Below are 20,970 nucleotides of genomic sequence, written 5' to 3'. Positions count from 1 at the left end.
CATTGCTTTCCTCTGGTTACCCCTTGTCTCCTACAGTACTCTAGCAGCTTTCTCCAGGTCTCTGTGACCTCCATCGAGTCAGCTGTAGCCTTCAGGATTCATCCTGTCCTGCTGGAGGAATGCTGGTCAAGGCCAGGTTGGCCACTTCTTTTTACTTCTTCTCTTTCTTTCTTTTCTGTTCTGTTAAGATCCAGTGCCCTCTTCTGATCTCTTCAGTCACTGGGCACACATGTAGTGCACATAGTTACATGTTGGCAAAACACTCATACACATAAAGTAAAAGTAAAATAAAATAAGGTCTCCCGATGTAGACTGGCTGGCCCTGAACGTGCATGGATTCCAGATTCTTCTAGCCTCTACCTCCTGAGTGCTGAGATCACATCACCAAGCCCAGCTGCTTCTTCATCTAAAATCACCTTTCTCCCAGGCTTCTAAGGCTTTCTTCCCTCAATAGCTCCTCATCTGCCTCCTGTCTGGGCCATCTGATCCCTATACTCACATCTTAAGAGCCCATATTGCCTTTGGCTTTCAGGAACACCGAAAATGGCCAACCGGTACTTCTCCCTCAGGAACTGCAGACGTCAATAATTGATACCTTGTCTGGATGTCTGCTAGGCAACTATCCCAAACCCTATGTCCCAATCCAAATCCGTGCTTTCTTCTGGCTCCTTCCTGGTCCCAGTCGATGATGTCATTCACCCAATTGGCTCAGCAGAGCCTATGAAGTTATGTCTTTTCTCATCTCTATCCTCTCCCCAATTCTGCAGATTCCACCTTTAAGATGTTTTCACAGTTAATCATCGCTGCTGTTCCACTACCATCCAATGCTTCAACACCTAGCAGTCTCCTACTGGCCGCCCCGATTTCACCCTTGCCTCTTCCCGTCTTCAGGCAGTCGCCTATGTGATATTCTTAAAGCAGAGATCACACCTCATCTTTTAGCATTCCAGTGGGCTCACACTACATTTAAAATAAAACTAAAATCCTTAAGACCTACGCAAGACTAAAAAACTGGGTCAAGTGTTAAGCCTGGCGGCATAGGCCTGTGTAATTCCAGCTACTGGGGAAGCTGAGGGGGCGGGAGGGTTACATGTTCAAGGCCAGCCTGAACAATTTAGGGAGACCCTGTCTCTAAATAAATAAATAAAATATAAACGAAGGAGGAAGGACGTTGTGCTTGGCTTCCGCGGCAAGGGGCTAGGTCTAAATCTCTAGTACCGGAAAAGGAAGAGAAATGAACGGGGTCAACCTCCTTCCGTTCCTTCACACGGCACTTACACCTCCCTGGCCTTTTCTCTACACCTCCAAGCACATTCTTGCCTTAGGCCCCTTTGCATTTCGCAACTCCTTTTGCTTAAAACACTTTTTTTTTTTTCTGGAGACTTAAAAAGATTTTTTTTTCCTGTGTTTGAACACTGCCTTCTCCAGGGGGTCTTCTCTGACCATCCCATCTAAAACACTGGTCCCAGCTGGAGAGATGGCTCAGTGGTTAGCAGCACTGACTGCTTTTTCAAAGAACCCAGGTTTGCTTCCCAGCACCCACACGGTAGTTCATAAACATCTATAACTCCAGTTCTAGGGGATTTGGGCACCCTGTTCAGTCCTTCATGTGTACCAGGCATGTACATGGTGTGCAGATATACAAGCAGACACTTATACACACAAAAAATAATAAAAATAAATTTTAAAAAATTTATCCAGGTGGTAGTGGTGAATGCCTTTAGTCCCAGCACTTGGGAGGCAGAGGCAGGAGGATAGCTGAGTTCTAGACCAGCCTGGTTCAGGCCATCCAGGGCTACAAAGAGAAAACCTGTGAGGTTGGGGGGGGGGGGGAACGACACATGACATCAAAAAATTAAAACAGCAGTCTCAATACCCCACCTGTATCACAGCCTAGTCCCTTAACCTACTTTATTTCCCCCACAGCACTTTCCACCCTCTGACGTACTGTGTCTTTATTGTCCCATGAGATCTGGGACTTCTCTGTCCTGTCCACAGTGCCTGCACGGAGTTGATGTGAATGAACAGAAAGAAGGAAGGTTTGCAAAAGTGAAATAAGAAATGAGCAAAAAAGGGTCTGGCAGTCTGGTGGTTCCTGGCTATGTTCCAGCAACAGGGAAGACCTCCAGGCCCCTTTCTTGCTCCACACAAAGGCATGGGACTGGGTGCTATGTCCGGATCTGCCCAAGAACATACAGCCTTAGGATTGGAACAGGCACTGGACTAGAAAGGATACAGCGCCCCCTGGTGACTGGTGACCTGAATCCCTGCAGCTCTGTGGCCAGGGCCCCTCCCCGCCCCCAACCTCCTTATTTATTTATTTTCCTGACAGGGTTTCTCTATGTAGTCGACTGTCCTGGAATTCCCTCTGTAGACCAGGCTTGGCCTAGAACTCACAAAGATCCGCCTGCCTCTGCCTCCCCAGTGCTGGGATTAAAGGCCTAGGCCACCACTGTCCAGCATGGCCAGGTCTCTTAGTCCTAAAAGACCCAAAGACTATCTCTTCTAACCTGGTTGGAACATGATGGAAATATCCATAAAACAGAGGCCTTAATCTAACCTTTACTATCTGAACTACTACTTTGTAGCCCCGGCTGGCCCAGAACTCTTTAACATGTCTCAGCCTTTAGAGCTGAATTTACAATGGGCCATGACCCCCAGCTAAGGCTTAGATTTTTGACTCTTGTAGTGTTGGGGATCAATGCAGGGTCTTGTCCATTCTGGAACAATTCTCTACCACTGAGCCATATCCCCTGCCCTGAGGCTTAGATTTTCAATTAAGGAAAAGGTTACCAGACTGAGGATTCAAGAGTTCTGGATTCTAGTTTTGGTCATGACCATGGCTCCAGTGTGTCCCAGTATTTAATGAACTAACAAGTGCTCTAGCCACTGTGGGAGATGGTGTCCCTGCCACAGCAGTTCACACAGCAGCTTCCTGGACTCGTCTGCTCTGCGACATTGTGATCAGTTGTGGAAGACGTTACTTGTCAGTGCTTGGTGAGTGATGTGCAAACTTGCCTCTCACAGTTCTAACATCCTTCTAGATTTTCCTCTCTGTTCTCAAACATACCTGGAAACAGTACTGCACAGAGCCCCAATTTTCCAACTTCTCTTCACACATTGAGCTTGGAGATACTCTTTCTTTTGGCAGTGTTAGGGATCAAGGGCTTCAAGAATATTAGATAAGTGTTGTACCCCTGAGCTACAGCCCTAGACCTAGAAATGCCTTTTAGATATCCAGATGTGCATTGTGCAGTTGGATTCTTAAATCTGGAGTGTTGCGGCATAGACTACTTGTTTAACTAGGTAAAGATGTGTTGTTGTCTCACCTGGCCTGCCTAGGGCACCTAAATGGCCAATAGCTAGGCAGAGGAGGGATAGGCGGGGCTGGCAGGCAGAGGGAAAAGGGGAGCCAGCCTGTGGCCAGACAGACAGATGCAGAGGAAGCAGGAAAGCAGGAAGGACATTATATAGATGAGGTAAACAAGCCTCGGGGAAGCACGTAAATTAATAGAAATGTGTTGTGGGATATTTGTGCACTGTGTGAAGATATACTGCTGTGATTGGTTTAATAAAAAGCTGAATGGGGCCGGGCGGTGGTGGCGCACGCCTTTAATCCCAGCACTCGGGAGGCAGAGGCAGGAGGATCTCTGTGAGTTCGAGGCCAGCCTGGGCTACCAAGTGAGTCCCAGGAAAGGTGCAAAGCTACACAGAGAAACCCTGTCTCGAAAAACCAAAAAAAACAAACCAAAAAAACCAAAAAAAAAAGCTGAATGGCCAATAGCTAGGCAGGAGAGATAAGCAGGACTTGTGGGCAGAGAGGAAGCAGAAGACACCACCGAGCAGCAGAACAAGTTGGGCCCACAAAACGGGAGAGAGGTAAAAGCCACCTAGAACAAAGATTAATAAAAATATGGATTAATTTAAGTTATAAGTGGGACAAGCCTAAGCTAAGGCCAAACTTTCATAATTAATAAGTCTCCATGTTGTTATTTGGGGCTGGCAGACCAAAGGTAAGTCCAATTATAGAAATGAGTTATTTTAAGTTAAAAAAAAGGCTAGCTAGAAACAAGCCTAAGCTAAGGCCACCGAGTCTCTATGTCATGATTTGGGGGCTGGCAGCCCAAGAAAGCCTGCTGTACTGGAGTGAGTGGAAAGCATGTGTGTGTGTGTGTGTGTGTGTGTGTGTGTGTGTGTGGTGTGTGTGGTGTGTGTATGGGATGATGATGATGATGTGTGTGTGTGTGTGTGGTGTGTGTATGGGATGATGTGTGTGTGTGTGTGTGTGCGCGCGCGCGCGCGTGTGTGTGTGTGTGTGTGTGTGTGTGTGTGTGTGTGTGTGTGTGGTGTGTGTATGGGATGATGTGTGTGTGTGTGTGGTATGTGTGTGGGTGGATAGGGGTGATGTGTGTGGTGTGGGGGTGGGGGTGGGTAATGTGTGGTGTGTGTGTGTGTGTGTGTATGGGATGATGTGTGTGTGTGTGTGTGTGTGGTGTGTATGTGTGTGTGTGTGTGTGGTGTGTATGGGATGATGTGTGTGTGTGTGTGTGTGGTGTGTATGTGTGTGTATGTGTGTGTGTGTGTGTGTGTGGTGTGTGTATGGGATGCTGTGTGTGTGTGTGTGGTATGTGTGTGGGTGGATAGGGGTGATGTGTGTGGTGTGGGGGTGGGGGTGGGTAATGTGTGGTGTGTGTGTGTGTGTGTGTGTGTGTATGGGATGATGTGTGTGTGGTGTGTGTGTGTGTGTGTGTGTATGGGATGATGTGTGTGTGGTGTGTGTGTGTGTGTGTGTGTATGGGATGATGTGTGTGTGTGTGTGTGTGTGGTGTGTATGTGTGTGTATGTGTGTGTGTGTGTGTGGTGTGTGTATGGGATGCTGTGTGTGTGTGTGTGTGGTATGTGTGTGGGTGGATAGGGGTGATGTGTGTGGTGTGGGGGTGGGGGTGGGTAATGTGTGGTGTGTGTGTGTGTGTGTGTGTATGGGATGATGTGTGTGTGGTGTGTGTGTGTGTGTGTGTGTATGGGATGATGTGTGTGTGTGTGTGTGTGTGTGTATGGGATGATGTGTGTGTGTGTGTGGTGTGTGTATGGGATGATGTGTGTGTGTATGTGGTATGTGTGTGGGTGGATAGGGGTGATGTGTGTGGTGTGGGGGTGGGTGTGGGTAATGTGTGGTGTGTGTGTACGTGTGTGTGTGTGTGTGTGTGTGTGGTGTGTGTGTGTATGTGGGTAGATAGGGGTGATGTGTGTGGTGTGGGGGTAGGAGGTAATGTGTGGTGTGTGTAGAGATTCGTTAGAGATAGAGACCAGAGGAGAGTTGTATTATTCCATGGTGTTGCAGGCATCTGTGAGACACCTCATGTGGGTGCTGACATACAGACACTGGTCCTCTGCTAGAGCAGTAAGCACTCTTAACCATTAAACCATCTCTCCAACCCCGGAAAGTCTACGTTGAAGGTGGACATGCCTTTGGAAGTTATCAGCATTTACATGGCCTTTAAATTTTAGTGATGTGTGGGGTTGGAATGATGACTCAGCAGTTAAGAACACTTTTCGGTCTTGTGGAGGACAGGTTTGGTTCCTAGCACCCACAGGGTGACTAACATAACTGGAGTCTGTAACACCAGTTCCAGAGTGTCCATGCCCCTCACCCTCTTCCAGCTGTCATGGGCACTGCATATCTTTGGTGCACACATACACAAAGGCAAAACACACATGCACATAAAGGAAATATAAATCTTAAGAAAACTAACCTAGTGATTAACTCGCTTATACCAGTGGTTCAGCTCAGGATGCATGTTAGAATCATCCCAGAATTTGAGAGACCAAACACTGATGCCAAACTTCCATGTATCCAATCGATAAAAATCAGAGCTCTGTGTGTGAGCCTAGGCATGGGTATCCTTCAAAGGTCTCCAAGTGATTCCGCACAGAGCCAGACTGAACTACACTTTTAGCTGAAGAACTCTAAGAAGAACGGTAACAGAGAAGAGAGGAAAAGAGCTGTTTCTGCAGCTCAGTGGAACAACATGGGCAGCGTGGACAAAAGGCATTGGCTTCAATCCTGAGCACTGAAAAGTGACTCACTATGAAGGAGACACAGACACGGTACGGGAGCAGGAAAGCTCCGCGAAGCATCGGGAAGGGGCAAGGAATGCCAAGAAGCAGAGGGGTCCAGGGTCTCAATGTGCAGCCTGGTCTGGTAGGTAGCTGTTGACTTTGAAAGGTTATGTAATGGAACAGTAGACAAAGAGGAAACAAGTCAGGGAGAGAGTGGGGGGGTGGGAAACTGGAAATGAGAGTAATTCAACTCTTGAGGAGTTTCGCTGTGGAGCAGAACAGAGAAATGGGGGAAGTTGCAGATGGAGAGTGTGGGGTAAAGGCAGTTTCTTTTCAGATGTGGAATCAGAGAGCATCCTTCAGTTTCTGTACGGCCAGAGATGGTGATGGCGGGATGCTGATGCTGGGGACTGAATGAATGCATGAGGAAAGTCCAAGAGAAACTCACCTTCTTTGCATATGGATGTGTGTAATATGTGTACATGTGTGCTTTGCATATGCATGTGTGTAGTATGTGTACATGCGTGGGTTTCACATACATAGGTCTCTCTGTGTGTATGTTGTGTGTAAGCCAGAAGGTGACACGGAGTGTCTTTCTCTACTGCCTCCCACTTTGTTGAGAGCCTCTCACTGAAGCTGGAGCTCACTGACTGTCCAGTCTACCTAGCCCGTTTACCATGGTGATCTTGTCTCTGCCTCCCAGGAGCTGGGATGACAGGTAGCAACACACCTCAGCTTTTATGTGGATTCTGGGAATCCCAACTCCAGGGACACATTCTTTAGCCACTGAGCTATCTCCCCGCCCACATTCTCAATAAAACGCTTTTAAAAAATATTTGTGTGTACTGGATGTTTTAACTGCATGTATGTCTGAGCACTGCATGTGTGCATTGTCCGGGGAAGCCAGAAGAGGGCATTCATTGGGTTCCCTACAACTGGAGTTACAGATGGTTATGAGCTCAGATCCTCTGGAAGAGCAAGCAGCCAGTGCTCTTAACTGCTGAGTCACCTCTCTAGCGCCCCGCCCACCCCAAGTAAAAATTTAATGATTAAGTCTAATTTATACTTTAATCTTTGATGTTGTTGGTGGGTTTTTTGTTTGGTGTGTGTGTGTGTGTGTGTGTGTGTGTGTGTGTGTGTGTGTGTTTGGTTTGTTTTTTGTTTCGTTTTGAGGTATGCTCTCATTTGGCTGTCTTGGAACTCACTATGGAGATGAGGCTGGCCTCAAGCTCACAGAGATCCACCTGTCTCTGCCTCCTGGATATTGTAGTCTTTTTGTTTTACGTGTGTGTGTGTGTGTGTGTGTGTGTGTGTGTGTGTGTGTGTGTGTGTAAGATTGAACCCAGGGTCTACCTCATACTAGGTAGGTCTTGTACCACTGAGCTCCGCCTCTGGTCCCACAGGACTTTATTTTTTAATTTTTATTGCTTCTTTATAGTTGATAAAGCAGGCCAGAGGTTCTGCAGGTGTGTCTGCAGACTGGTTGAGCTCCATTAGGCCCGAGTGTTTTGAATGTGTGCCCTCTAGAGCCCTTCTTCCGGTCCTTCCCCACCACACCGCTCCCACCTCCGCCTGTCACCTCCTCCACAGCTTCACTGCCTTGCTTTCCTCTATCCCCCCAGATCCAGCCTTCTTTTCGTTCCCTGACAAGTCTGTTATCTCTTCAAGGACGACACCCAGTTTACTGCAGGGCAACAGGCAAGCACCTACTCTACCCCATGAATGGCCCTCCGGAGCCTGGAAATGCCAGGCTCACAGCCTCGTTGTGCTTGCCCTTCTAACGCAGTGCAGGGGCACTTCTGTCAGCAGATCTTGTGTCTCCATTTGGCTGCCACTCCTGCTGCACAGAACCGCACAGAGCCCAAACTACCTGTCTCCTGTCTGTCGGCTCAAGTGGATTTTAGCCCAGTGGTGACTGAAGTCAGGCTCAGAACACTCAGTCTCCGGGGGCCAGCATAAAGGCCTGGAGTTTGCTACAATGAACACAAGGGTCCTGTGTGCCAGTGGAGACCCAGGAGAAAGAGAGGCAGTGTGGACTGTGGGCCATAGGCAGAACCAAAGGGGGCTGGTAGGCAAGCTTTATTTTTTATTTTATTTTTTATTTTTTTTTGGTTTTTCGAGACAGGGTTCTCTGTGTAGCTTTGCGCCTCTCCTGGAACTCACTTGGTAGCCCAGGCTGGCCTTGAACTCACAGAGATCCGCCTGGCTCTGCCTCCCGAGTGCTGGGATTAAAGGCGTGCGCCACCACCGCCTGGCTAGGCAAGCTTTATTATTGGTCAATCTGTACACTGTCCGCTGGGAGGGGGTAGGGCAGCGTGCGGCTTCTTCCCAGGCTGCCTGTCTTGTCCCTGTAGGTCACAGTAGACAGGGGATATGTCTGAAGTTGCTCCCTCCAGTTCCCGAGAGATCACCTCTGTCCTGCTGCCACTGCACAGGCCTTCAGGGCCGGTCACAGGGAGGAGGACCCTTCTTCCGTTCCCGAGTCAGCAGAGTCACCAGCTTGGCCTTAATGCCTGTCTGTGCACCAGAGCGGACAGTTCCTCCAGCCTCATCTAGCTCCAGCTCTAGCAGCCTCCGGTACTGGGCTTCCAGGTTGCTGTCCTGGGCCGAGCCAGGCCAACTCAGGTCATCGCTGTTATGATAGATGGGGCTGGCCACGGGGCTGTGGCCACCAGGAGGGCCCTCTTGGGACTCAGGACCCCCATTGGACAGCCCAGGACTGGCCTCCAGCATGCACAGGTTCTCATAGAGGTGCTCCACAGTGGCTGTGGGCCTGCTGGTCTGCTTGCACACGGACGCATAGAGACTGGATACTGTTCCTTCTTGTGTGGGACTGAGCAGCAGCGGCAGGCTTTGGGGTCCAGGGTCAGTCACAGGCAGCTTTCTGGAAGTGGCCAGCTCAAATCCTGGGGCCACCTCCCGAAGCTCTCCAGGGGGCTCTAGGGAGGGCAGGGAGAGGGCCCGAGGCAATGGGCAGGGTGGGGATGTGGCCAGTTCTGGAAGCCGTTCCCGCTGGCGGGCAATGGCAGCAGCCACAGCTCCACATATGTCTGGGGCACGTGGACTACTGAAGGCAAAAAGGCCCTCACCCGAGTCACAACGGCGGCCGGCCTCAAAAGAGAACACTCCCTGCACACAAGTGGCACAGGCAGGGGTCAGTGGCTGGGGAGCCAGGACACTGACCACCTACCACCTTTCCCGACAGGCACCCGTCCCGTGGGTCAGCACCTCACCTTGTCAGAGCCGAACTTGCGCAGGAAACGGTAGGGCCAGCTGTAGCAGGCCTGGGGGCTGGAAGTCTCCAGAAGCTGAATGTCATCTTGGCCCAGCACCAGGAGGTAGGGTCCTTTCAGCTGGCAGCGGGTGGTGGCCTCTGTCCGCTGCACTACCACTGGGAACTCACTGACTGCACTCAGGAAGCAAGGACATTGCATCAGTTCTCAGAGACCACTGCTGGGTGGGTGGGAGGCTGCCCGAGGGTGTCCCCTGAGTCACCTTCCTGCCAGGAGGAGTAGATAGAGTTTTCCTCCATGGGAACAAAGCCCCTTTTTGGAGTCTCAGTCTGTCCTGATCCGGAACATTCTCCGGTGCCCTGAGGAGTAGATTTTAATCAGCAGTTAGAGCCCTGCCCGGGTCCTTCTCCCCGGTCCTCCTATGGGGTCAGCGGGCAATAGCTTCCATGCACCGGTCCCACTCTGCCTCCCACTCTGCAGGGGCAGCGATCCCCACTGGGTTCCCCGAGTGCTGGTCTTGGAGCAAAGCCATCTCTGTAGTGCTGGCTACTCCTAGTGCACCAAAGCACCAAGGAGTGCTTCTAAAGCTCATGTGTGCGGCCAGAGGCTGGGCTGGCTTCCATAGGGCTCTGACAGCGTGGAGCAATGAAGACGCATCTGCAGGTCACCCCTGACCTTCCCTGACTCCCATCCCACAGCCAGTCCCGAGGTTCTTTCCGTTTCTGATTGCCCACCATAACTACCTTGACCCGTGAGCACGGCCAAAGCCAAACCCCACTTCCTTTCAACCTGTGCATTTCTTTTTTTTTTTTTTTTTTTTTTTTGGTTTTTCGAGACAAGGTTTCTCTGTGTAGCTTTGCGCCTTCCCTGGGACTCACTTGGTAGCCCAGGCTGGCCTCGAACTCACAGAGATCCGCCTGGCTCTGCCTCCCGAGTGCTGGGATTAAAGGCGTGCGCCACCACCGCCCGGCCTGTGCATTTCTTAATTTAAAAACAAGTGGTACAAATCAACTTTACTGTTTTTTAAGTGGTTTATTTATTTTATTTTATATGTATTGGTGTTTTGCCTGTGTGAGGGTGTCAGATCCCCTGGAACTGGAGTTACAGACAGTTGTGAGCTGCCATGTGGGTGCTGGGAATTGAATTCAGGTCCTCTGGAAGAACAGCCAGTGCTCTTAACTGCTGAACCCATCTCTCCAGCCCCAACTTTACTATTTTAAGGTACCCAATTCACTGGTTTTTAGTATATTCACAAGGTTGTGTAGTCATAGCAGCACCTAATTCCAGAACTTGTCATCACCACAAACGGCAGTCCAGCACCCATCAGCCGTCGCGGCCCACTCCCCTCCCACGGCCCCGGCAACCATGCACCTGCATTCTGTCCATACGGATTTGTTTGTTCTGGATAGATCACACAAATTTAAAAGACCACATGTGCTACCTTTTGTGTTTAGCTTCTTTCACATTGTATTTCTTCAAGGCTCCTTGTTTTTTTATTGTTTGTTTTTTGAGACAGGGTCTCAAGTAGCCCAGGCTGGCCTGGAACTGGCCATGTAGCTAAGGATGACCTTGAATTGCTGAACCTTCTTCCTCCACCTTCCAAATGCTGGGGTTACAGGCCTGGGCCACTCTGTCCAACTTAAGGTTTTACTTACGTCTTCATCAGGGGATAGTCCTATGTTGTTTCATCTCTTGGCAATGGTGGCTGCCATGAGCACTGGTCTTTTCATTCTCTTGGTTATACATGAATCAGGAGAATTACAGCCATATTGTAACTCCATGATTGGTTTTAAAAAATGTTTATTACCTATTGCTATGTGTATGGGGGTTTTGCCTGTATGTGTTTGTGTACTATATGTGTATAGTTCTCAGGGAGGCCAGAAGAGGGTGTCTGATCCCGTGGGACTTACAATTGTGAGCTGCCAAGTGGGAATTGAACCTGGGTCCTCTGCAAGAGGAACCAGTGCTCTAACCACTGAGCCATCTCGCCAGCTGCTCCATGATTAACTTTGTGAGGATCTACCAGGCTTGTTTGTTTTTCTATCATGAACTCTGTGTCTTCACAATCATTATCCTCTGGCTTTACTACTCCAGGACCATCCTTTCTGATCAGTCTAAAACCTCCAACCCACACATGGCCCAAGGTGGTTTCAATAGGCTCTCACTGAACTTCCCAAATGTACTGACTTGTATGCCTCGGTGGCTGGCTGGCCCACTTTCTGCTCTTTAAACCACCGTGTTTCCCTGCCCCAGGACCTTTGCCCGTGATACCAGTGTTATCAATATTTGTCAGTGTGTCTTAGACACCTTTCTCAAACCTCTGCCTGATGAGTCCTCACTTGTCATTTCAGGGCTCAGGTCCACTGTCTCCTTAGAGAGATCTCCTGATCTACCGTTTGATTTTCTAGCATGCATGGGGATCTGGAATTCATGCTGTGGGTTCTGAGCTGTTGCCCCGATTTGCCAGGTTTTGGCATGCTTACCAAGTGGCAGGGTCTAACTAAGCAAGGACATGAGGAAGAGGGTTGAGGTGGTCCCCCAGGCCAGTTCACTTTACACTCACCGGGAAGGCCAGCTGGCAGATAGGGCCCATCCATGCCTGGCGGTGCTGGGCGGCCAGCAGGTGGCTTCGGTCAGTGGTGGTAATCAGGAAGGCACCAGTGTCCCTGGGACAACTCTCAGAGTCCACAGGCAGAACAGACACACAGTCAGCCAAGCGTATGACCCGACGTTCGCCTCGCCGGCCAGGCCCTGTGGCTCTGTCGCTTGCTGGCCCCAGGCCACCATCACGAACATCCCAGCTTTCCAGCCGAGCTACGCCTGATGGGCCTCCTGCATACAGCAGAGCCCACACTTTGCGCCAGTATTTCTGTAAAGAAGAAGACCCTTGGGAAGAAGGCTCCCCCTGCCACTTGGCTCTGTACAAGCTGCTGAGCAACTGGCCACCTGGCTTCTGCCTGCCTAAGACTGTGGAAGGAGGAGGCCTTGCTAGGGAAAAGGTAAGCAGGAAGAAGTCTGTATTTAGGGTTGGTCAGCCTTGAGTTCAAATCCCACCCTGCCCTTTTCTGAATGACCTCCATAGCAATAGTATGCTTCTCTCTCAAGGCCATGAGAGTATGAGCCTGGGACTTCTTCTGGGTTGTCTGTAAATCTAGTGGTTGGGGCAGGCCGACTGACACGGCTGTTATGCTATCTATCTACTGCCATCCCCCAACCAAAAAGGGCACTTAGGCCAGGGCTGGGTGGGGTGGGAAGGAGGCCTCAGCTTCATGCTGGTAAGGAAGGAAACATGCAAATGATATCTAGCAAAGGAAACAGTTTTTCTACCCAGGGAGCAGCTGCGGCTGAACTGTGGGTGTACAGTCTGATGCTCAAGAAGGAAAATGGACTCCAGCCCCTTTCCTCCCCAGCATCTGGATGGAGACCCAGTCTTTGCCTGCAGGTTGCTGCTCCATCCTTGGAAGGCTCCTGCCACTCAGGCCTCGACCTTCCCCAGGAGCGTTGGAACCACCACACACGTAGGTTTTGATTCTTAAGACCCTTCCATGGTCTTGGCATCTCTACCGCTCTATGGGGCAGTCTTAAGGGATGCTTCAGCCCTAATCTCAGGCCAAGAACCTCCACTCCCAAATCCCCAGGTCTCAGCCCACCCAGACTCCTTTCCCAGTTCTCTCAGATCTAGACAGGCTATCTAGCTGAGCAGAGGTTTCTCTCTGCCCATGGCTGGCAGCCTGAGGTCCCCACCTTGCCAAACTTCACGTGCTGCTGGTACAGGATGCCGTCCTTGACAGGGGTCTCCAGAGACTCCATGGCCACGGCTGTTGAGGAGACTGGTGACAGGCTGGACAGGAACTCCTCTCACTTCCCCTTCTGGCCACTTCCCCCTCCCTCTGTCCAGAGACAGCTGCAGGGCCAGGGGGAGGGGAGCCTGGTCTTCAGTGAAGGGACAGTAGTCAGGACCAATCTCTCCCTTAGGGTTCTGGCTGTTCCAGGACCACACCTGCCTACTGGGAGCTTGAGGCCACTGGGGGGCCACTGCCTCTTGCGCATGCACCTGGATCAGCTGGTCGTGAGTGTCTGACCACAGGATGGATGCCCTGAGTCACGAGCTCTGAACCCTCCCCCATCCCCAGGCGGCTGTGCACCCCAAGGATCGGAACTGTACAGCCCGGGCCCTATCCTTGGACCCTCCCCTCCTCTCTCCAGACTGCTAAACTCCTGGCTGCCATTCTGAGGCCTACACGCCTCTCTAGCAAAGTACTGGATCAATCCAGGGCCTTGGGTATGCTAAGGCAATTGCTCTGCCACTGAGCTACACTCCCAGCCCAACCAGAATTTCTAAAGTTCACATTCTCCTCTCCATCCTTACCCAACCTGGGCCCACCCTGACCGTCCACCAACCCCATTATTCCCTTTCAGTCTAGTCTGGGCCATTCCACCGTGTGTTCTTGCCTTTACCTCCCGAGTTGTGTTTCTTCAGATCAGTCCCTTCTGGGTACCCTTACCACTGCTCTTCCTGCCACAGGTGGCTGCTTCTTCCTGGAGGCCTTCCCTGACCACTCTTCAAGGTTAGAGACTGAAGCAGCCCCACAGCACGTCCATCAGGCAGCAGTCCACAAGGGCTCCAGCCAGGTTTACTGCTTGTCACATTGAGTGTGGGTGGCAGGCCCCCAGTGTGCTCCCCAGGGAGGTCACATGCTCCTTAAAGCTTTGCTTCCTGCCCGGTGTCTTCCCCCCACCCCACCTGCCTTGCTGGAGCCCTCTATTGGGGCTGTGCATGAGTATGAATTATGGGAAGTATCTTGTCACTCATGTAATGTCACGTTGGGAAAGAATGCTGTAACCAGGCTGAGAAATGCTCTCTAGGGGTCACACCATAGACATGGAAATACATTCAAGGGGCCTTTTGGCTCCTGGCTCCTTGCCCACTCTGGTCCAGGCGGCTCCAAGCTTACACAGCCTGATCCTATCCTTTGCATTCTCACTGACATTTCAACAATGAGGAAATTAAGGCTCAGATGTGTTAAGTAACTTGCTGGAGGCCACACACTAAGTGACAAACGGGTTGAGCAACTGCTATCTGCTGAATCAGCATATGTCTTACAATGTCCTGGCGCAGAGAAGCCGAGATGCCTGGCGACTGCTGTGCACACTTCTTTGCCCCCTCTTGCTGCAGGGTCAAGTTCTGGTTGGTGGGCTAGGCTACAACAGGCATCTGCATGTAAGACTCTTACCTGTGGCTCCCAGTCAGGGCAGCATCTGCCTGGCTCATTTCTCTCCTTACAGCCCAGAAGAGAGTGGGGCGGAGCAAGGCAGAGGTAGAGGGTGTCTGTGGCCGGAATGGCAGTTCTGTGGCATCTACCACTTCCTCAGCAGATGGAGCCAAGGATTTCTGACTGGGCGCCTGCACAGGCAGGGAGGGGTAGCCAAAGAGGCTTCAGAGGCCCTGGCGCAATCACGGGAAGAGGGAGACGAGCAGCAGGGTCAGACGGCAGGGAGACCAAGGACCCAGCCATTTCCCCGTGACCCCAACTGTGGCTCCTCTGAGCTATTGGGCATTCCTGACCAGATGCCCCGAGCCCCAGATGGGCACACCAGTCAGTCAGTCAGTCCCTTCTATAGCAGGCTGGCAACTCTGGGAGACGTTGATGTCTTGCCTCAGGGTGGTACTGGAGCAGAGGGTGAGGCTTGTCCAGGAACCAGGGGACAGGTGGGTTAGAAAGAGGAAGAGCTGGTCTGAGATAGAGGGGATTGTGCTTTAATGGCAGCTGGGGAAGGAGAACAAAAATAGTAATTCTGGGGGGCACTGGGATGGCCCAGGCCAGCTGGGCCAAGGGGGCTGGCTTCTTGTCTTGAGGGCTGGTGTATGCATGGCTGGAGTCTTGCGACTGATGCCTCTTGAGGAGAAGAGGGAAGACAGACGGCTCAGAAGTCCATGGAGCTGTGGGCCAGGTAGTCCTTGCGGCCAATATTGCTGACCTGCTTGGTCTGCATAGCTTCGAGTTTGGGGCAGTCAGTGATCCGATGGCCAAGGCCTCCACAGAAGGCACAGCCACGTTCTCCTGGGAGTGGAGAGAAGGGTCAGCAAGGTCATAGGACCAAGTTTCAGGCCTTAGATCTTGACCCCAGGCTGGCCCTACCAGCCTGGGCTGATTTCCTGGTATTTCAGTCTACTTGCCTTACCAGCCCCAAGCCACCCAGCTGTACACTGGAGGCCGGGGCTCCTGCTCCACACTCACCTCCGATGTCCAGCATGGACTCATCCCCACAGTGCAGCACTTGTAGAACAGGTGGGACCTTCTGCTTGGCCTCCAGCAGCAAGGCTTTGAGGTCCATGAGCACTGACTCATCTAAGGAAGAGGGATAGCGGGGACCATCAGGCTCCCTCCTGGAGCTACAACCTGGATAGCGACACGTGGGGGACCCAGGGGAGAGCCAAGGTAGCTATGGTGAAAGACTCACCACAGGCCTTGTTGATGAAGGTGGTAGCAATGCCCGTGTTTCCTGAACGCCCAGTGCGGCCAATTCGGTGCACTGCAATGAAAGGAACCCCTTCTAGCCCACTACCTGGACGCCTGGTCCCCCTCCTGTCCAGCCCATCAATCTCACAAGCTCCCTACCATAGTTCTCGATTTCTTCAGGCATGTCATAATTGATGACGTGCTGGATGGCAGGGAAGTCCAGGCCTTTGGAGGCCACATCTGTGGCCACTAAGACATCCTTTTTGCCTTCCCGGAATGCCTCAATGGCCTTGGTCCGCTCTTCCTGGTCTAGGGTAGATGACGTATGTGTCAGAACTATAGTAGGAATGTTGGGAGTAGCACAGGCTGGCCAGGCAATGGGAAGGCAGGGAGCTGTCACAGCAGCAGGTCTATGCCAACGTAGTAACTATCCTGACCTTTGCCCCCATGAATGGCCACAGCCTCGACCCCCTTGAGCAAGAGGTATTCATGAATGGCATCCACATCTGCTTTCTTCTCGGCAAAGATGAGCACCTGCCCGAAAAGGTCACCTCTAGTTAGAGGGCATCATACCATCACCTCATCCTGAGAACCCTGGGACCAGCTAGTCCAGCTGTACTCACAGGTGGGGGTGTCTTCTGCAAGCACTCGAGCAGGTACACCATCTTGGCTTCCTCCTTCACATATTCCACCTCCTGCCAACATAGGGGTCAAGTCAGGTGATCTCAAGGTTAGGCTGACCAGTCATAGCCCTGACACTGCAGCTGGGCCCCCAGTGTGGGGTAGCTGACCTGGAAGCCTCTTGCCACTGAGGGCTGGGCAGCCTAAGAATGGCCTTGGCTAAAGGTCACAAGGTGGACTCTTCAGTTAGCATCAGGGGAGCATGGCTAGCTTCAGCCTGTACTGGTAAGACTGCCCATTAGGAGTACCCACCTACCTGGATGACATCCAGGCTGGCTGCTCCAGCACGTCCCACATTGATGGTGACAGGCTTTACCAGGGCACTCTTAGCAAAGTTCTGAATCTTCTTCGGCATGGTGGCACTGAAGAGCAGAGTCTGTCGCTGGCCCTGAGAAAGGGTGAGGACTGGGGCTAAGGCAGGTGGTTCTCAACCTGTGGGTCGTGATCCCTTTGTGGGTCCCCTATCAGATATCCTACATATCAGATATTTACATTATAATTTGTAACAGTAGCAAACTTAGAGTTATGAAGTAGCAACAAAAATAACTTTTTGGTTGGGGGTCACCACAACACGAGGAACTGTATTAAGGGGTTGCAGAATTAGGAAGGTTGAGAACCACTGAGCTAAGGGCATGCAGGGCTAGATGGAGGATAAAGGGGGATGGGGTCTGAGGATGTTGAGTAGCTGAGACACAGACCCTGAAAAGCAGAGGACATGACAGTGCAGAGACCCTCTGCAGGTCAAGATGGAGTATGCGAGTATGTACACATCTGTGCAGGAGTGCCTGAGGGAGGCAGGGTCGGGCACCTTGAAGTAGGAGAAGATGGTACGGATGTCACCCTCAAAGCCCATGTCGATCATGCGGTCAGCCTCATCCAGGGCCAGGTAGCGACAGATGTCCAAACTGACCATTTTCTTCTGCAGCAAATCCATGAGGCGTCCAGGTGTGGCCACCATCATGTGCACACCACTGAGAACAAAGAGAAATCCTGAGGTCTGGGCTACCTGGCTCTCCCTATCACCTCCAAGAGGCTACCCCTCGCCTTCTGCTTTTGCCATTTCCTTCCCTGCCTCTCAGCACTTCCCTGTGCTACCCTATATACAGCACATGCTGCTTGTTTGGGAGGGACTGCACCTTTCTGGCCTGCACTTATCCTGACACACCTTCCTCAAGAGGGCTGTCCTGAGCCTCTCAAGAGAGCCCTGGTTCCTGTATCCCTTTGTTGGTCTTGCTGGGCTCCCTTTCCTGATAAGGTGACTTTATCTTCCCTGTGCCTGTGGACACCCCAGACACAAGGATGGGTTCTAGTATGACTATGATCTCAGGGCCTGGTCCAGAATGCTGAGGATTGCACTGGTCCAGAGATGTCGGCTGGGGACTGCACTACTACTACAGAGGTGCTGCTGGGGTCTGGCCCCACATCAGTACCTCAGTCTCCTGGTTAATCAGAGTGAATAGCTCTGATTTTTCTGGACACCCTAGGTTTCAATCTGTGCGCTTTCTGCCTGAACTGCCCCGCTGCAAAATTCAAATGGCACCTCCCCTGCAAAGTCTTGACTTCTTACATCCCAGAGAATGGGACATCCCATCTACCACATTCCCACAACACCCAGCCACATCCTTCCATCCCACCCCAACCTGTCTTCCCTCAAGGGCTGGATTCAAAGAGCTCTGTGAGGATTATGCAGAAGGTAAACTAAGAGTTCTTTTACTTCTCGGAGAACTTTGGGAATGCCTGTGGGACGGGGTGTTTGTACATACTGTCGGATGGTCTCCATCTGTTCTTTCACTGACATTCCCCCAATGCAGAGAGCACAGCGCAGTAGGGGTGAGCTGTCCTCCTGTAGCAGACGGCAGTAATACTCCAGGATGCCATGGGTCTGCCGGGCCAGCTCTCGCTACAGGCACAGAGACAAGGCTGGTACCAGAAGTTAGCCCCAGTCCTTATCCCGACCCCCAGGCTAGCCTATCTTACTGAGGGGCAGATGATGAGTCCATAAGGCCCTTCACGCTTGGAGAAAGGCAACCGCTTCTCTTGTTCCAGGCAGAACATGATGACGGGCAGTGTGAACACCAGTGTCTTGCCTGACCCCGTGAAGGCAATGCCAATCATGTCCCGACCGGATAGACTGTTGGGAGAGAAGAGCTTCAGGACTGGGCCCAGCAGAAGACAGTTGGACAAATGGGCACTGCTTCTCTGCTCTTCCCTTCCCTCAAGGACCCCATGCCCACAGCCCATACTCACATGGTAGGGATGCCCTGGATCTGAATAGGTGTTGGGTGGAGGATGCCCTTTTTTTTTAGGCCTCGAAGGATGGCTGTAAAAAATAATGGGTGTTTTATTAGAGTCCTGGATCCTGTAAAATTAGCTCTTCCCTGTAAGTTGCAAGTCATGAAACAGGCTTGAAGACATCAACAGTGGCTCCACTGTCCACTGGCTCACTGGGGCCACATCTATCCAAGCCTAACATAACGTTCTCACTGAAGCTCTACCTGAGCAGAAGACTGAACGTGTACAGCTGAGGCATCTGAAAACAGGCCAAAAGAAACCCTTTCTCTAGCCAGGACTGGTATACACATCTGTAACCCTGAAGCTAGGAGGCACAGCTAGGTAAATCTGAGTCTGAGGAAAGCCTGCCCGTATCAAGTTCTGGGACAATTACAACTCCATAATGACGCCTGGTTTCACACCTACCCACCTTCTCACCTCCACACAGGGCATGGGAGGTCATGCCTACAATGTTAGCACTAGCATTCAGTAGGGATAAAGTAGGACTGCTTTGAATCTGAGGTCAGCCTGGGCTGCAGAGTGAGATCCTGTCTCAAAAGAACTTCCCCCCCAAAACTAACCACCACCACCACCACCACCACCACCACCACCACCACCACCACCACCAGAGGGAAATCCCATCTCAAACCTTCCATCCCCACTGCTGAGCTCAGCTGGGGCTGAGACACAATCTCACAGAGGCATGATTATAAAAGCATGGCATCTCCCCTCTCCTCACATGCGTACCGGCAGGAAACTTCATTTCCTTGAAACTCTTGATGGGTGGTGGGATACCATCTCCTTCTACCAGGATGTGGTACTTCTTTCGAACTCGGTCATGACGCTCTTCAGACATGCTCAGGACATAACGTGGGGGTGTCCAACTATGGGTAGGCATCGTACAGGAGAGGTCAGCACAGGCTCTTAGTATGGCTGGGCATCAGGGTATCACTGCCAGTCTTCAGCCACATACGCTGACTGGCAAGACATACCTGGTTTTGATTGGATCATCATATGTGATGCCTTTGGCCATTTCCTTCACGGACATCAAGGCTGAGGAGACAGACATAGCTCAATGGGGTTCCTGCTTCCCAAAAGCCAGACCCCTTGGGACACAATCTGCTTGAGGTTGGGAGGAGGTGGCTCAGTCCACATCCTCTTTGCACCAGATATAATCATACCTCGGCCTTCAGCCACACTCTCCAGAATCTTTTCTTCTTCCTTCAGTTGCTTTTCCTTGGCCGACTCCTTGCGCGCTGACAAAAGAAGCCAAAGATGTCAGAGAGAGAGGAGCACTGTGCCCCAGGCTCAGCCTCTCTCCTCTCTGCTCAGCCCACCTTCAGCCTTCTCTTTGAGGTGCTGGTGCTGATCCAGGAGGCTGACATTGGACTGAGGGCCCAGGGGGATGTCGTCCTCATCTCCTCGGGGCTCACTACCACTGTCCTGCTGCTCTTCCTCCGCAGCTCCCTTGCGTCTTCGCTGCAGCAGCTTCTGGAGCTGAGGTCCCACCAGTGTCCCTCAGAGTCAAGCCCAAGACTCGGTAGGTAGGGGGCATAGCACCGGGATGGTCGGCGCCAGGACCCTGGCTTTTTCCGGGAAGGGGGTCGTGTGCACTGAAGCGCACGTCTGTCCGGACCTCAGCTAGGTCATCAGTCCCTCATCTGCCTCCGAACCACGCCCCAAGGTACTACTCCGGCTCCCCAGATCGCCCCTCCCGCTGGCGGCCGGGGACACGCCCCCGTTGCCTCCTGGAATGCCGCTCCTCACCAGTAGCTGCCGGCGCTGCCGCAACGGCACATAGGGTACGTAGTCCTCGTCGTCTTCATCCTCGTCCTCGGAGCGGCTCCCTCCCGCGGCCGCCTCGTCCGCGCGAGCCCGCTGCAGAGACCCAAGTCAGCCCGCGGCCCCTCCCCCTTCGCGCTCCCCCTCGCGTGGACCCAGCCTCACTCCCACCTTTCGCTCGGGTTCCGACTCCTCCATCTTTGGTCGCGCACATGCGCAATGCCAGGGCAAAAAAACCCCACGCCTCATCTGAGCTCCAATCAGACGGGGAAAAACTGTAGTCGTCGCCTAGCAACGCTTGAGCGCTGGATCGCGTATTGGGACAAACTTTCTTCAGCGCTTTTGTGGGCGGGCACCAGAGCTTATTGACTGTGTCTGGCAAAGCTTTGTGGGTAACGGAGGACTTGAGGCATGCGCAGAAGACTCAACTCGTGTGGTGAAAGGATGAACTCGTTGAGCAACGCCAACAGCAAGACGTTCTT

General features: G+C 52.0%; 2 protein-coding genes across 2 annotated transcripts; both read right to left on the bottom strand.

Moving 5' to 3' along the window:
- Positions 1-8,247: 8,247 nt before the first annotated feature.
- Dok3 (docking protein 3) lies at positions 8,248-13,627 on the bottom strand. The gene is made up of 5 exons (XM_059262851.1): positions 13,038-13,627; positions 11,857-12,162; positions 9,556-9,652; positions 9,294-9,466; positions 8,248-9,189 (listed from the first exon to the last, which is right to left on the bottom strand). The coding sequence occupies exons 1-5, from the start codon at positions 13,101-13,103 to the stop codon at positions 8,500-8,502; spliced, it is 1,332 nt and encodes a 443-aa protein (XP_059118834.1). The 5' UTR covers positions 13,104-13,627; the 3' UTR covers positions 8,248-8,499.
- Positions 13,628-15,030: 1,403 nt separating this feature from the next.
- Ddx41 (DEAD-box helicase 41) lies at positions 15,031-20,794 on the bottom strand. Its single transcript, XM_059262848.1, has 17 exons — positions 20,660-20,794; positions 20,474-20,584; positions 20,044-20,203; positions 19,888-19,962; positions 19,699-19,759; positions 19,454-19,590; positions 18,683-18,755; positions 18,413-18,566; positions 18,199-18,335; positions 17,244-17,406; positions 16,692-16,823; positions 16,378-16,449; positions 16,192-16,288; positions 15,914-16,063; positions 15,756-15,827; positions 15,533-15,643; positions 15,031-15,355 (listed from the first exon to the last, which is right to left on the bottom strand). The coding sequence occupies exons 1-17, from the start codon at positions 20,735-20,737 to the stop codon at positions 15,219-15,221; spliced, it is 1,920 nt and encodes a 639-aa protein (XP_059118831.1). The 5' UTR covers positions 20,738-20,794; the 3' UTR covers positions 15,031-15,218.
- Between the last annotated feature and the right edge of the window lie 176 nt (positions 20,795-20,970).

This window comes from Peromyscus eremicus, chromosome 5 (genome assembly GCF_949786415.1).
Source record: "Peromyscus eremicus chromosome 5, PerEre_H2_v1, whole genome shotgun sequence".
NCBI lineage: Eukaryota > Metazoa > Chordata > Mammalia > Rodentia > Cricetidae > Peromyscus > Peromyscus eremicus.
Note: the sequence above shows the minus strand (reverse complement) of the source record. Positions and strands in the feature narration are given on the sequence as shown.

Bases quoted from the DNA above. Each gene is read 5' to 3' on its own strand.
- Dok3 (XM_059262851.1), bottom strand. From the start codon at position 13,103: ATGGAGTCTCTGGAGACCCCTGTCAAGGACGGCATCCTGTACCAGCAG. The intron at 9,653-11,856 runs GTGAGTGTAAAG...TCTACTCCTCAG, and splicing joins TCTGCCAGCTGGCCTTCCCG to GGCACCGGAGAATGTTCCGG. The intron at 9,190-9,293 runs GTGAGGTGCTGA...ACTTGTGTGCAG, and splicing joins GCAAGTTCGGCTCTGACAAG to GGAGTGTTCTCTTTTGAGGC.
- Ddx41 (XM_059262848.1), bottom strand. From the start codon at position 20,737: ATGAGGCGTGGGGTTTTTTTGCCCTGGCATTGCGCATGTGCGCGACCA. The intron at 16,450-16,691 runs GTAGGTGGGTAC...CTATGTTGGCAG, and splicing joins CCAGCCTGGATGTCATCCAG to GAGGTGGAATATGTGAAGGA. The intron at 15,828-15,913 runs GTAGGGAGCTTG...CTTTCATTGCAG, and splicing joins TGAAGAAATCGAGAACTATG to TGCACCGAATTGGCCGCACT.